Source organism: Stegodyphus dumicola, chromosome 3 (assembly GCF_044657685.1).
Source record: "Stegodyphus dumicola isolate Sdum_Otavi_A_Nest chromosome 3, ASM4465768v1".
In the NCBI taxonomy this organism is placed as follows: domain Eukaryota; kingdom Metazoa; phylum Arthropoda; class Arachnida; order Araneae; family Eresidae; genus Stegodyphus; species Stegodyphus dumicola.
This window is the reverse complement of record NC_140770.1, coordinates 235,267,488-235,284,026: the sequence shown is the minus strand read 5'-3', so window position 1 is coordinate 235,284,026 and position 16,539 is coordinate 235,267,488. Positions and strand designations below refer to the sequence as shown.

Here is a 16,539-nt window from a genome sequence, read left to right as displayed (position 1 = left end):
TTTGTGATTATTATGTTTTGAATTGTACCTCAATGTATTTATAAATCTTCTAATTTCATGTATTTGTAGGAACCCGTAAAAAGAATTTTAGGTTTGACAGAAACATGTTTAATTGAAAGAGATCCACAAACATATTCAATAGTTACAATAAGGCCATTAGCAAATGTGAGTATCAGTGAAGCAGGTACTTGATTAAAAATTATTGTTTTTAACTGTATATGAGATATCCAATTTTTCTCTTTCCAGATTTATGCTTTAGTAAGGCATCCGGATAATCCTCAAAAATTTCTGGTTGAATATATTTCTGGACAAGTTAGGTCATATACTTCTACTGAAAGGTAAGAATGGGAAAGGATTTAGTGTGCATGGATTAAAATTTTTGAATAATATCCTATCCTGAAAAAAATCTCTCATTTTTATTGTTTTATTTTAGGGATGCACTTTTAGCAACTCTTTTAGATGGTGTGAGAGCTTCTGGAAACTGTGATGTTCATGTTAAAATGCAGCACACAAATCGAGGCCAAAGATTTGGACCTTTTTATTTGCCAGTAGATGAAGAAATAGAAACTAATCTCCTTCGCTTTTTAGTTACACTGCCAGGTAGTTAATATTAAAGTGTTTTTTGATAGTTAGGTTAGGTTATTTAATTACGACAAAGCCTCGAGGGCTATCTGCCTAAAGGGAGGGATGCCTTCGTGGAGGACTTTCTAAGGGAAACTGGCTCGTATACACGTTACACATGGGGGAAAACCACAAAAACACCCATGCAGCCAACCCGTTCGCGGGATTCGAACCTCGGACCGAACTACCAGTGTTCAGCAACTTTTTTGATAGTTAAAACATGCAAAATTAAATTGAGGTTACATAGTAATGAACCAACTTTTAGGGTTTTAAATTAAATTGAGGTTACATAGTAATGAACCAACTTTTAGGGTTTTAAATTAAATTGAGGTTACATAACAATGAACTTTAAATTATAGAAAATTCAATAAAATGATAAACTACGATAAAGGTTTTAATGAAAATATGAATTATAGTAGTAGATTCTTCCATTTGCAAATTAATGTAGCCAGAAATGGTCTAAACATGAAAAAAATTGATAGGTCTGTTTTAACCCTAGAGTGCTACCCTGGATGAAATCTAGTCAAGAGACAAATAACTATGCTCTGCCTTTCCTAAAACAGGAAATGATATGTGTGATTCAGTACCTTTATATGACCTTGGCCGCCATAGATGAGGGCATTCCTTCTTACCGAAATATTTCTGCATATGACATTTTTAGAACAATATTTGTCTCGCAGATGAATGGTTAGCTGTAATGTTTACATTTCAGAATCTGCTTTAGATTTATTTCTCTATTTCCTTCAAGATATGAGAGTGTTTTCACAGAGAAAATTTTTGGGGTAGACTTGAGACTATCTGAGATCTGTTAAAAGAACTAAGCAGTGAAGAAAATTCTATTTGGGAGGATAAATTGGGGGAACATGATTTTCTCTGATTGGTAAAGATAAGTCAAAGTGGTCCTCTGTTTCTAAATCGAGCAACACAAGTACAGCGTCTCTCGGTGTTATTCAATTTTTTAAAGGACCATAGGACTGAGCTACAAAAGGGACCATAAACACTTTAGATCAGATGTGCAACAATATATCATGTTGTACAAAAACTTATTGATTGCCTATATGTGTTTCATGGCACAATAAATATCAGCAGAATGAATGCATATGTTATATATTGTCCATAATATGGCTCAAAAATCCGAAAAATATTATCAAGAAAGAAGTTTGCAATAAAGCCAAGCGAAGATGTTCTTCTTCCATGGATCAAGAAGCATCTCAGCATTATCAACTCTGTCTCAGTCAACAAGAACAATTATAAGGAAACTGTTGAAATTAGATTTGAATGTTCAACCTCCCAAATCCACAGTAAAAAAAAAAAAAAAAAAAAAAAAAAAAAAAAAAAAAAAAAATGCATTTTGCCTGTACAGAATGATGCACAACATTTGTCAAACATGTTCCATAGCAGTGTGCAGAAGACATCATGCTGTGTAAAGATTGCTTTGAGAATAAATGAATGATACTTTCTCTCTTGAAGTTCAAGGAGTCATGAAATCATCTGTAGGTAGTGTATTTTTATTCAAGTTAGCTTTTAAAATAGGTTTTAAAACACATTTACGCAAACTTTATATAGCAGACAAAAGGTTACCATTCCCGTAAGGTTTTCCATTGATAACATTCTAGGGTTAAAAATCAAACTGTGATATATATAAATATGGACCTACTATATATATGTAATAAAAATTTTCACATTGGATGATGTAAACATGATGTTGCATATGCATTAATATGTGATTGCAGTCACGGCAAGTCAAACAATATTTTTTATGCTTGACAAAACATTTCTCAGGCAGATAAACCATACAAGAGATGCACCTGATCTTTAATATTAACCTTTGTACGTTTCACACTTTTATAATATATTTGAAGTAAGAAAGATTAGTGCAATAGAGTAAGAAAGATAAGTACAGCTCACAAGCATGACAGAGAAGCTGAGAAAAAATTTGAAGATTCCATTATTTATGTTATGGAATTTATAGTTCTATTTTATTAGTTAATTAAGGTTTTGAATTCAAAAATTTTAATACAGTAAAAAAGGAAGCTGCTTTTTCTTTCAAAACCGGACTTGATCCGGCTTGATCCGGACATTGGCATTCAGTTCTCTTTAATTAATTAACTGAAGGGAAAAAAAAAAAAAAAACTCATTCATTGCTTCATATTCACTAATTTCAATGATCTTAGATTCATAATTACTAATATATGTATATTATTTAGTATGCTTGACAAGTTTTCTTTTGATTTTATTCAGTCACTGTATGAGTTCTAAAACTCCTCTATTCTTTTTTCATTATTTCACTCTTGATTGCATTAATATTTTCTTCAGTAGTGATTGCATTTTTTTAATATTTATTTTTAACATCAGCATTTGAATATGCGCAAGCTGTAACACATTTCTGAGGTAGTAAGAGGAAAAGCATACACACAAAAAGAAAAAAAAAGGCTGCATCAGGGTATGTTTTCATGTTTCAGATATGTGCTTACATGTGTAGGAGTTGTGCAGAGTTAGATAATGCTGTCAAGTAAAAAGAGGTTGAAAACATTGCAAAAAAGAAATACATAATGCATTAATTTTTTTTTTTTTTTTTTGCCTTTAGTCAGTATGGATGATATAAAATCGAAATATGGGGAAGTGATGTATGTGTCTTACAATGGCATAAAAATATTTTATATGTAAATAATTTTTTTTTGTTCCAGAAAATTATCAAGCAGTAGAACTTGTCCAAAAAAGAGGTTCACCATATTTAGCAACTGACCTCACCTCACCTCACCTTCACTGACATCATTATAAATCAGAATTGCAACATTTTAATGATAATATTTTTAAAGGTGCGGAAATACCTTAATAATTAAACAAGAGATGAAGGATTGCTCACATAATCAAAAATTATGTAAAAATAATAGTGAGCAACCTTGACATACTTTATAGTATGTAACAGGGTGACCAAACTTCAGTTTAATGAGTTGCATGCTAGAATTTAGAAAGATTGTGGTCACAGGTGGACTTATCAAGAGCAGCAACTTTTATTTTGTACTTTTTTTGATTACCTATCTGTACCTTAACCAAAACGTTATGAGCTAGTTGGCCACTTTAGAGAGCATTAACGATTTCATTGATAAGTTTCCCAAAAAAGTTTCTTTCAGCAACAGGGTACCACTTTGGTAACAGTAAAAATTTTTTGCAAGCTATTGTATTTAAAGACAAGATCCATTCTCAAACTGGAGATGCCCTAAGAATTTCATAAAAGAGCAGTCACTGAAATTTAAAAAGCAAGAAATATCAGAAATAGAACATTTTTTAATTTTTTTCAAGGGATCCTCCTGTAATTCTTTTACATTGTTTTTCTTCCTGTGAATATAGTGATCAGCTTAAAAAAAAAGTGAAAAGAGAGAATCAGATAAACTCAGTATTACAGACAATTATTGTATTGCATTAATAGCCAAAACAAATGCTGTATGTGCTATAGGTATTCCTGTGTTGCCACATGAACTGTTTTTTGCTAACAATACTGTATTACCTCATTAATACTTTTTCACAAGTTTTTGATGGGTTGCAGATAATTAGAAGGTGCCAGTTATATCATTGTAAAAACAGTGAAACATGTTTTGAGTAAAAATAAATATTTCGAGTAATTTAACAATAATATCATATATTAATTTTTTTATTTAGTGCTAATGGGAATAAATAATTTTTGTTGCTCTTCTACTGTATTTGGGAGAGTGCAGAGTATGAAAGGCAAGTTTTAAGCTTTTGTACATGAACATGCTTCCTTCAGGAAAAAACTAAGGATTTCTTCTGATTACTAACTTTTCTTCTGATTTTGATTCTAAATATGAACTGATTTTTATTAAACTAAAAAAGAAAGAAGATATAGCATTGTTTAACAGAAAAGCTGTGCATTTGTATAAAAATAGCACTATATATATATATATATATATATATATATTTTGTAGGGGGGAGCTATTTTTATACAGAAATTATTTAAAATAAACTATCAGTGTAACAAAGCTATTGCATGAAAACAGTTTAGCTCCTTTGCACAACTTTTGTGAGAACCAGCCTATGGAGATACAGGATAACCCCAAATTATTTAATTCATTGCAAAATAGATCATCAGATATGTTCCCCCCTGATGTAAGTTGTAAATAAACATATTCATAATACCATTCTCTGAGATTTGAGATGCATTGTCAATGCAGCATGTGGCTAATGTATTTGTCTTTTCTGCTGTCCAGTTATTTCTTACCTGTTCAAAAAGCAGTATAGCCATGATAAGAAGTGGCTGAAATGGCATGCAATTTAAATTGTTTAAAATTACTTACTTAAAAAAAATTAAGTTACTGAAGAAAGAAAGAAAAAAAAAAAAAAAAAAAACATGCTGCAGCAAAATTCCTATTTTAAGTTAGAATGATGGATGCTTCCAAGACAAAACTATTTATTAATAGTGAGAAATTTGGCCATTCGTGACATATAAGCACCCAAAGAAGTAAACAGGTTTACTTATTATAGATTGAAAATTATAATTAACAAATTATTAAAATAAATAAAAATATTTTGGTAGTTGGTTTGTCATTGTTTCATATCAAAGGTCTAGTTTTCAATAATTGTATATAAAGTGCATCCATTTATTATGGTAAAAAATGTATCTTCTAAACCAGAGTTTCTTAAACTGTGGGTTGTGATTACCATGGGAGTCGCAGGCCCTGCAGCAGAGGGTCACCAAAAATTTTAGCAGTTTTGATATTTATTTAACTTATTATAATACTTTTACAATTACCAAATATTTTTACACAATGTATCTGAATATAGATAAAGATAAGACAATACAGACAAAGAAAAAATGAAAACATTTTGATGCATATTTTTTTTAATAATATAAGCGTTCATTTTGCTTGCTTTGCAGGTGATGCTGTCATTTTGTTTGTTACTTATTTAAAATTTCACATTGTTCTATGTCTTAAAATTATAAATTAAAGTTAATGACCTAAAACTTCAATAGTATATTATAGTGCGAGTGAAAATATTGATGGTTTCACTTACACGTGTGTTGGATTCGCACAATACTTAATGGGGTCCCAAAAAATTTTTGTAAACATTATGGGGTCCAGGGGTCACGAAAAAAATCTCAATGATAAAAGAGAATCGCAACTGAAAAAAGTTTAAGAAGCCCTGTTCTAAACAAAAGAGATTATTATGTAGCTGAAGGTATATAATGTATGATGATGGAATTATCATTTATTAACTACACACTTGGTACAAATTGAGTTTGTGCAAATTAGCTGTTTATAGTATTGCATGTCTGATATATTACTGTAAACAATATTAGAAAGATTATTCTATAAATGTTTTTGATATCAAATTAAATGCTTTTACAACTAACATTAATTTTCATGATATCACTACTTTGATAATTCCAGTCAAATAATAGTATAATTTTTTAAACAGAATGTAGTATATTTATTGTATAGTGTATCTCAAAGCTTATGGAAGCATATTTTTATATACATGTGTATCTATTAATATTTCTTTTCTTTTCTTTTTTTTTTTTTTTTCTTTTTTTTTTTTTTTTTTTTGTCTCTAGTTAGGTGGGATTTTGCAAGAGCTGTGATACAATTTAATAATAATATTTCATATAAAGGTTTAATTCATGCATCACTTCAGGAGGTTAGTTATAATTTCATTTTTGCTAATGTAATTTATACTTTTTGTAAATTTCAGTTACCAGTTAAAAGTTTCAAATGTGCATGTTCCTTGAATTTTGAGTTGTTCCCGAGGGGGGGATGTATGAATTGAGGAGAATAAGCTTTTTACTGTGTTTCTCAACTGTAATGGGGCTATATTCTGATAAAAATAATTATTAATTTAAAACTGCTTGTAATACAACCAGTAGGTAAATTTGCAAACTTACTGGTTTCATAGATTATCCTAGTTTAGATTTAGATGACTGTATGAGTACAAAATAATTTACAACAGAGCATGTTTTTATGATATTCTTTACTTAGTTTGATTGAATATTGAGAATTTCTGAATCTACAAGTGCTTTTGATACTTTAATTTTGCGGCAAATATTCACATAGGTCAAAAGAAAGTGAACCTAAATATATCTAGAATATTAAAGCTAATTCAATTGCTGTCTGGAAATAATGCCAAAATTAACAGTCTTGTTGAATTAAAATGCAGACATGGTTAAAGTGAAGTCAAAAGAAATAAAATATGCAAGGTTGACATACTAAAATCACATTTAAACTTCAATAAAATAGAAGATTTCACAGATCCATCTGCTTCATCATTTGAAACTAGCGTCTTAATCCAATTCTTTTTTTTTTATATACTGTTAGATACAAGGATGCTTGGTGTAGGTTTGCTGTATATCTTAGGATTGATATCCAGATACAGTCAAAAGTCGTTAATTCGGACACCCATAATCCGGAATGATCTATAATCCGGACCTCAAAGCTAAAAACTTTCTGCGCATGCGCCGCATTGGCACATGCGCACAGGCGTTTTACGTGTGCGCGTAAGACCTTGACTACTGCGCATATGCGTGTGCGCAAGTGCAGAATACGTTTTCGCCTGCGCGTTTAATGTATAACGGACGGTGTAAGCTAAAATTATCTAATTATCTATTTCAGTTAATGTTAATGATTGCGTTGTTCCATAATCTTCGAATTGGATCCCGCTTATTATTTTTTGCAGACTGTAAGAGCAATTTTATAAAAGTAAACTTGAACTTTCGATTATGTCAAATAGAATTTCCAATGTTGGAACTTCCAAAGGATCTACAAAACAAAAGTATGTTTCGATGTCCAACAAACAAAAAATGGAATTGCTGCAATAAATGGATAAAGACATGAAGAATGTGACAGAGAGGTTAGTGAAAACGAAAAAATTTTGATTGACAAGTTAGTCGGTATTCTTGGCCCAGCAATTAACGGGACTTGAACAGCGGAACTTTGTAACTGAACAAGAAATTATGTCTGTTTATAGAATTAAAGAGAAAGTATTATCACATAAAACGAAGCAACTTAAACAACTTACATTGAAAGAAATGTTTAATAAAGTAAACAAATAAATATTAAGCTTTTTTTTTTTGTAAATATTGATACCCTTTAGATCATAATTGTTCTTTATTTCATAAATTACGGTTTCATATTTTTAATTTTAGAATTTCTTCATGCCATCTTACGAGATTTAAACTGATGATCTATAATCCGGAAAAATCGATAATCCGGAATCGCCGAAGTCCTGACGGGTCCGGATTAACGACTTTTGACTAGATTGAAAGATCTGTTGATCTATGTTGTGACAGCCATGTAGTGATTTCTAGTGCTTTTCTGATTTTAAACATAGCTTTTTTGTCAGGTTGTGTGGTGATTCTGGCCTTGTCTCCAAAGAGTATTTAACCAAAAATGTGTTATTAAGCAATACAGTTGCTCCTGTCTCAAGAATCAAGTAGAAGTAAATTCATTCAACATTCCTTCACCAACATGTATCATTTTCATTTTCAAAAGATTTGATTATGAAGTTATCTTTAACTCAGACATTTTCTGATTTTAAATACAACTGTTTTGCTAAGTTGTCTGGATGATTCTAGACTTGTCTCCAAAGAGTATTTTACCAAAAATGTGTTATTAAGCAATGTACTTGCTCTGACACAAGAATCAAGTAGAAGTAAATTCATTCAACATTCCTTTTCTATCCTGTCACCACATACATTGTAAAGTATTTCTCCCACCATCTTAGCATGCCTTTGTGATGTAATGGCCAGCGTGCTCAGCGCATATTCGAGAGGTCCAAGGTTCGAGTCCCAGCGAGAGCATTGCTCATTTTTCATGTTTTTTAGTTTTGAAATAACCTAACGTCTCTACAGTGACACCCAAACTAAAAAAGGTGGTGGATGATGATTCTCCGCCATCAGGATTTCGCGACTGGGTCCCCTAATCCCCAGTCCCCCTTTAAATGGGGGAGTATATAAGGTATTTCTCCCAGCTTCTTAGCACGCCTTTCTGGTATAATGGTCAGCACATTCAGTGCGTATTCAAGACGTCCGTGGTTTGAGTCCCAGTGAGGTCATTGCTCATTTTTCATCTCTCCTGCTTCGAAATAACCTAATATCTCTACAACATCAGTTTCATTTTTAAAAGATTTGATTATGAACTGGTCTTTAACCCAGATACATCCATCTAAAAATTGTTAAAAACAGGCAAATTGGGTACCATCACATACATTAAATACATCAGGTGTTTATATTATGCCCTTCCACTTTGAAAATACAAACATAAATTTAATATATCATTTCGACATCTAGAAAATTATCACTAAAAATTGCTGAGCACAAAAAGGTATTTACAAACTCTGGGCTAACAAAAATTGCATATTAACAAAAAGTAGTGCATCTGTGGTTAAATGCTGCTTGGAACATTTAAACTCAGTAACTGAATGAGGAAGAGCCAAAATCATCAGCAAATCCTGACAGAAGTAGCTGAAAATAAGAGAAGCACTAGAAATTGCCACCAGATCATGTTGCAGAAGACTTCTCTTTTTATCTATGAAAGAGCTAGACAGATATTTTAAGAAATACTGCAACTGTGCACATTCCTACAAGAAGCAACAATGAAAGAAATCAAGCCATTTATCTAGGTGGTGTTCACCAAAAAACTTTGTGAAGGAAACAGTACAAGGCAAAAACGTTATAGAAAACATGATGCGAGAAAGAAAGCAAATAGAAAACATTGTGATATAAAACATCCTCATTGAAAATAACGCAATTCTGAAACATTGCAGTTTTAAAACATCATCACAGAAAATATCATAGTAAAAAATAAAACACACATAAATCGTCACATGATAATGACATCACAAATATATGACTTTAAAATTTGTAAATGTATATTCACGTAATGCTTTCGGAATTCAAGAAGGAATGAGGAATATTTTTAACTGCTGTATTTAATATTTTTGAATTAACTAATAAACTTTTGCTGGAAAATCAAGAAATGAAACAAGCATTAAAAAACTGAAAATGACTAGAAAATTAATGCTATGTATAGCAGTCAGCAGAATTTTAAACTTAACCATTAAAGGTGATTATAAAGTTCATTTAATTAATCTTTTTTAGAAAATTGTATTTGTATCTACCCCTAACATGTTTCTTCATAACTGTTGAACCTATTTACAAAGGATCAACTGTATGCTGTATGTGAAAATGTTAATGACACTTGAAGAAAATGAATGGACTAAAATAAAACAAGACTTAATATTTACTAAAAGAATATAAGATTAATAAAGGTGAAAGAAAATTTTATAGTTTGATAATAAATTAAATAAAATTTATTATAGTTACTTATCAGATGTGCAGTTACTCATGTACCATTCAGTTATCAGGACCAAATTTAAAAATCAGGGTTCATACAGTCCTTAAGAATCCTTAAATTTTTTGGAATTGATTTTTGGTCCTTAAAAGTCCTTAATTTTGGCCAAAATCAGCAGAAGGTCCTTAATTTTAATCATCTGAAATTTCTGTCTGTTTTTATGACTGCCATTTTGAGTGTGAATTAGCATTTTGGAGGAATATTTTTCTAATAAAGAACTCTTAAACAACATTTCCCTTTTGGGGATGTGAATTCTTTTATTAAACGGCTCTAAATTTGGCGACTTTTGGTATATTTTGGCGATTTTAGGATCAGTTTCTATAGAAAATTTTTAATTCCGAGATCTGAGAATTTTTCGACCAATTTTTTTAAAACATCATAACGTTGATAAATCTCATTAAAATAATGGTAATATATTGAAATTATATATAAAAAATAACATTAAAATAAAACATTCTATTTTTCTCTGTCATATTATAAAGTTTCATTTTGGCAACTTATTATACAATATTATGAATCTGATAAATAAGGCATATTGCTATAAAGCATAATTTACATAACAGCTCTTAGCAAGAGCCAAATTAGCTATGTAATTAATTAAAAATGCCTTTTTAATTTTTTCATAGTAAGCGTTTTTTTCCATGCAATTGTCTCAGAATATTCAAAATTCTCAGAATATGCATCAGTTTTCTCTATAAAATTAATTTTACACTTTTTCCCCTCCCTCTTTTTTTCCAAACTATTTCTGGCCTTTTGCTGTTACAGAATTGGTAATGATAATTTTTCTTTAGGATTTTAGACATTGTAGCTTGGGAAGTTTAGAAGGGTTTGAAGGCAAGATTTATAGACCCACGATTCGAGAAGATTCGAGAAATATGTGACAAAATGAAAAATGTCTCCATGGTATCGACACGTAATGGATGTATTTTACAGAAAGTTTGCGATGAATTTCTTACCTTTTGGAGAACGTCTGGAAGAACAATGAAAGCATAATTATTTGAATGTTTTACTCCTGATACTAGTATCTTTTTCTTAACATGTATATCTTTCCTTTATTTTCTCTACTTTCACTAGACATAAGCATCAAAAATGCTTCTAATCTTATCAGTGGGCAGGCATTATAGAAAGGGATTTTCTATTAATAAAGAAATTGAAAACTAATTTAAAAGATTCAACTAATATGTTTTAATGCATCATACACAGAGCTGCCACTAGGCATTTTCCCACCTGATGCAATCTCTGTGGTTCCTAAATTGTAAAAGTTTTGCTATTTCTTGATTTTATTGTTCGGTGTGTCACTAAATTCTAAAAATTCTGCCACACCAGCTTTGTAACAGGGCTTTACCATATATATTTCATATTTCTTTTGAATGTTCATATTACTAAAGAAATAAAATTAGCCACTTTTTTCTATACATTCTAAATGCATTTAGTGTTTTTTAGAATAACATAAATCCTTAATTAGATCCAAAAATTCTAAAAGGAAGCGTGTTGAAGAAAGAAACTGAATGCATAAAGAAAATTACTCCTCAAAGATATGTGCATTATTATGTAACTTACCCAATTGTTTATAATTTCAGCCTTTCAGTTTATGATTCAGTCTGTGGTTTGGGACTATTTAACTTTTACCAGATCAAGTAAATCCTCGTAGGTACCTTGTGGAGAGGTTGATAAGTTAGGAGATAAGCACGCAGAAACTAGCAAGAGCATTGGTTTGCATATTGAGACAAATCTCTAATTGTTAGAAAAGATGCTTAAAGAGAAGGAAATCGATATAAACTAGCCAAAATGTTTGGAAAGGCTTCAAATTAAAATTAAGGATAAATATTTTGTTAAGTGTTGGTTTTATAAAACATTTATGTTTTGTAGCGTTTAATGTGTAATCCTAATTCGTTTAAGAATCAATGTCATAAATTATATGTATTTTAAACTGTGAAATTTTATTAGATTTTGATTTTAATAGGCTTTTTTTAACAAATATTGTTAAAAAATAAAATTTAATAGTGACCATGTAAATCCATAATGACTAAAGTTATCTAATTACCTAATTTAATTATTTATAACTAACTGCTTACCCTTAAAAATTGCCTCTACATATTAACGCGAGTTATTGCTTTTCATTAACACTTACTGTGGTCACAAGATAAAACACAAAAATTTAAAAATTCAAGTAAAACTTATTCTTTGCATCTAGTGAAACTTAAAAATAATACAAAACATAATCTCTGGGACTTTAATCGCTTATTGGAACATTAAAGTATATTAACTGGGCTACAATCCCTTGGAACTCTACACAAAGCTATGATACTAACTACATCAAACAGAGCCTGACTAAGTTTCAACACTTGCCAACTGTGTCTACATCAGGCCTTTCAGGTTTGTTCTAATGAGCAGGTCTCTTTCTAGGCAAGCAACAGTGGTGACAACATTCAGTCTTTTGTTATGAATCATGCTGATTATGATCTTACTTCTCATTTTAACCTATGCCGTTTGACATAAAATTTACCTGCTATTTACTAAACCTCTAGACTGACTAAGTATGTGACAAAATGAGACTTAAAAAAATCAACATAAAGCTAACTATTAGTAAAACTTAAGGTAAATGTCATCTTCTTTCAAATATGTCCAACTATTATAAATGTAAAATATTTAATGCTAATTGATAAATTGTATAAAGTTTATTTTATTCTCAAACTTATTAATCATTATTTTAATTAATTCATGTTTAGTAATAATGCATACTATCTATTTTATTTTTAGGATGGTATTACAAAAGTGAAATTCAGGAATAGAATAGTATTTTTAATTGAATTTATTCAGTTCCTATTTGCTCATAGGTCCTTAATTTTTTTCATTAATGGTCCTTAAAAGTACTTAATTTCCGTGTGCAGAAATATGTACGAACCCTGAAAATGTATACGTATGTGTATTGTGTATACACAGACTTACATTTGTGCTTACATATATACATGCATACATGAAAACACATCCATCCATCCATTCATACATGCATACATACATTTCTGAATCCTGTCCTAATAACAGAACAGTACCTTGTAATCTTTTTAGACTGTATGTTTCTTAAAAAATTATTGATACAACTTTATAAAAATTAATTAATTGTTGACCTTAAATAGTTAAGTATATAAATTTAAAATTCTGTAAATTATGTAACATTAATTTTGTACTCATTTTCAGTTTTCAAATGCTTAAGTTTCCTTCTTGCTTTTATAACAAAAATTTATTATTTTATTGAAGAATATGAAACATAGAGATTAAAAATATTCCCCACTCACAGAAATGAAATATAAGTGGATTAGCATGGGCCCCCTATACTTCTTGTGCCCGCGGGTATGTGCCCAATGACACCATGCGTTAAGATTGCCCTGGCTAGGATCCTATAATTTTGAAAGTACTCCACTGCATGCTGTTCCATTGAAGACAAGTCCTATAATAATAATTTTTTAGAAATGTAGTTGAAAAAACAGATAAACAGCAGTTAAAATTATATAGTTTGTTTAGAAAAATTGAACCACCTTTATCGAGAATTAATCGGGCTTACATGAAGGGAAAGGCTTATCCATGCTATCCATTATGCCTATCCATTATTGGCCGTACATTATACTCTTTTGCAACTGTTTTTGTTTGATTTGAATCTAGTCCTATCATAGTTTGTGTTTATAATGGAATTAAAAATCTGTTTTTTGCTTAAAAATCTAAAATTAAAAACTATTTCAGTTACCTGAGTGTTCTGGTTAATCAAATTTTAGGTAGTCAGCCTTTTATTGTACTCACAGTAGTGAGACTAATGAGTCTGCTACTTTCTCATAGCTCTTCGGTATTTAGGTATATGTTGGTAAGAAGCCTCATAATTGTAGTGTTTTAAATCGCATTTCTGTCGCTAAGACTAGAGTGGGAAGTCTGTAAGTAGGGTAACTGGTAATAAAATTTATAAAATGTCAGTTGTTAAGGAAAAAGAATTAAACAATTGCCATTTGTAATTCCCAGACTGTGAGATATTCTGCTATAGTGAGGTATATGCAGTTCATTTGATGTTTTTTGCCTTTTTTTGAAATCGAGGGAGATCACAAGGGCAGGCTTCGAGGATCACAGATTGAGAAACACTTCCTTAATGTATATTTAATGGGCTGCCTGGTTAGGAAATGGTCATCTTCGAGAATATTATCATAATTACTATTGCTTGTTTATGCTATCAGAAATAATTTTACAATGTTCATGCTTAAAGAACTGCGTAAATTACGATAATTCTGCAATTTTCACGTTTTTGAAGCCATTATGCATACATATTTCATTTTTCCAAATTTTCCCTATCTAATTAAATTTTCTGTTTTTAGAACAAAGAAAAACTCATACAGTCTGCACTGAATTCCTTACTTGAAAAAGATGGTGATGTAGAGCAGTCTCCTCCAGAAGTAATAGAAGCTCAGTTTCAGTGTATTAGAAGACTTGTTGCATCAAAAATAGGATTTGCTACTTTTACTCTTATTCCATCGTAAGTGTGATTTCTTTTATCCAGCAACATTTGAAGTTAGCATAAAAGAGTGAAATATACTCCAAAGAGCCAAAACATTATGACCACTGACTCAGTAATGCATTGCACGACCTTTGGCATACAAAACAACTGCAACTCACCTGAACTTGAAGGAAACCATAATTAGTATATTCATATAGGTACATTTTTTTGAAAATACTTATTCTGAGTCTTCAAGCCATTACAATCTGTCCTCTATCAAATTTGCTTAGCAATCTTTCCCCATCACTTGTAAAAGTAAATGCAAGAATGATTCCTTACATTCTCTAGCAGCAGTTAAATACTGTTTCCACTTAATCACATGCCTTCTATGTCATCCAGACGGGTTCATTGAAAAATATGGTGATGATCATAACGTTTTTGCTCATCATTATATATTTTGCATTCTTAAAATTACTTTAAAAATAAGAATAAGATCAGAATATGTTGTTTAAAGTTATTAAGAAGCTTACATTATTTGCTGCTAATAGTAGAGAAATTTATGTATTTCTGTTAAAAAGCTTTCAAAAGGAGTTACTGTTTTAGTATTCTTAAAAATTTCAGTTTATCTTAGTTTACGGTGAGTGTAGAAAGTATTCGTACAATAAGTGTAATGATATAAAAATGCCTCGTTGATAAAAACTATAAACTTTAATTCCACAATAAGTAATTAAATAAATCTAATGAGTTATACTTTAATATTTCCACGTGGAATTTACATGAAATGAATGCATGCATAAATGAGACATTTGCAAAACAAAAACAATCCATCATCTTGTGGTGTAAAATGTATTTGTATATTATACATAATGCCGAATATTTTCATAAGTACATTTAATACCTTGCAGGATGTCCTTTAGTGTGAGTGATGGCTTTGAGTCTCCTTGGCATTGATTCAATCAGATTTGGCATTACTGAGTTGTATATGAACTCTCATTCTTGTTTAAGATCAGTTTTTAAGTCACTTTTATTAGAAATGTGTCTGGATCTAACATTTTTATGAAAAGTTTCCCATAAATTCTCAATGTGATTGAGGTCAGGTGACTGAGGAGGAAATTTTTTAAACTTTGGGGTGTTATATAATATCCAGAGCCATGTATTTAGGGCTGTATGCTTGGAGTCATTATCATGCATAAAAACATATTCACTATCCAAGTCTATTTTTGTCACGTAGACCATAAATTATTTTTCAAAATATCATGTCTAGGAGGTGGTTCATAATGCTATTAATGATGACTAAATTACCAACCTCGGAAGTACTCATACAGCCCCAAACCAACGTGCCTGCACCTCCATGTTTCACTGGTGTTAGTAAATTTCCCGAATACATTTCTGTATTTCATTTCCTTCACACCATTTGTCTCCCATTCAATCCAAAAATATTGAATTTACTTTCATCTGAAAAAAATATGTTGTTCCAGAACTCTGAGTTTTTATTAATGTATTTTTTGGCAAAGTATAATCGTAACTTCCAACTGCTCTCACTCACAAAGAAATTTTATCTCTTTATATGGTCCTAGAAACATTATTTTCTCCATGCATTTCGAATTGTACTTATGGATACTGCTCTTCCCATGTTCCTCGATTCTCCTGGGTAAGTTAGGAGCACTTACTTTCAGATGTTTTTTAAATGAGCATGTCAGAAACCGTCTGCCAACAGATCTAAGTAGCTATGGTAATACTGAACGATTACTATTTTGCACTGTTCTGAAGGTAATCAACTTCTGAATAATTGACTACACAATGAAGCTTAGTCTACTGACTAAAACTTACCTTTATGAAGCTTTAAGATTACTTCTCTTTCATTACCTTTTATGTTTCTTAACCTTTATGACTCATTAATTTAGATGTCAAACAACAAAAGTCAGCATTATATTTTCAAATTTTCACAGCGCTAGTTTCAATGGTTTTACCAAACCATCATCTTCAACTGCATTGAAACTAGTCCTGTGAAAATTTGAAAATATAACCTTGATTTTTGTCGTTTGACTCCTGAATTAATATTTGTTTGGCGTGTTATTGTAT

The 16,539-nt window shown here is 30.6% G+C and overlaps 1 protein-coding gene across 2 annotated transcripts in view; it reads left to right on the top strand.

Moving 5' to 3' along the window:
* Positions 1-16,539, top strand: part of Rme-8 (receptor mediated endocytosis 8) — a 196,094-nt gene that overhangs the window by 47,070 nt on the left and 132,485 nt on the right. For both annotated transcript variants that reach the window (XM_085813925.1, XM_085813926.1), the window contains exons 9-13: positions 70-165; positions 247-338; positions 434-600; positions 6,194-6,276; positions 14,339-14,496. In XM_085813925.1, coding sequence (XP_085670051.1) covers positions 70-165; positions 247-338; positions 434-600; positions 6,194-6,276; positions 14,339-14,496 — 596 coding nt within the window. The remainder of the gene's footprint in view (positions 1-69; positions 166-246; positions 339-433; positions 601-6,193; positions 6,277-14,338; positions 14,497-16,539) is intronic.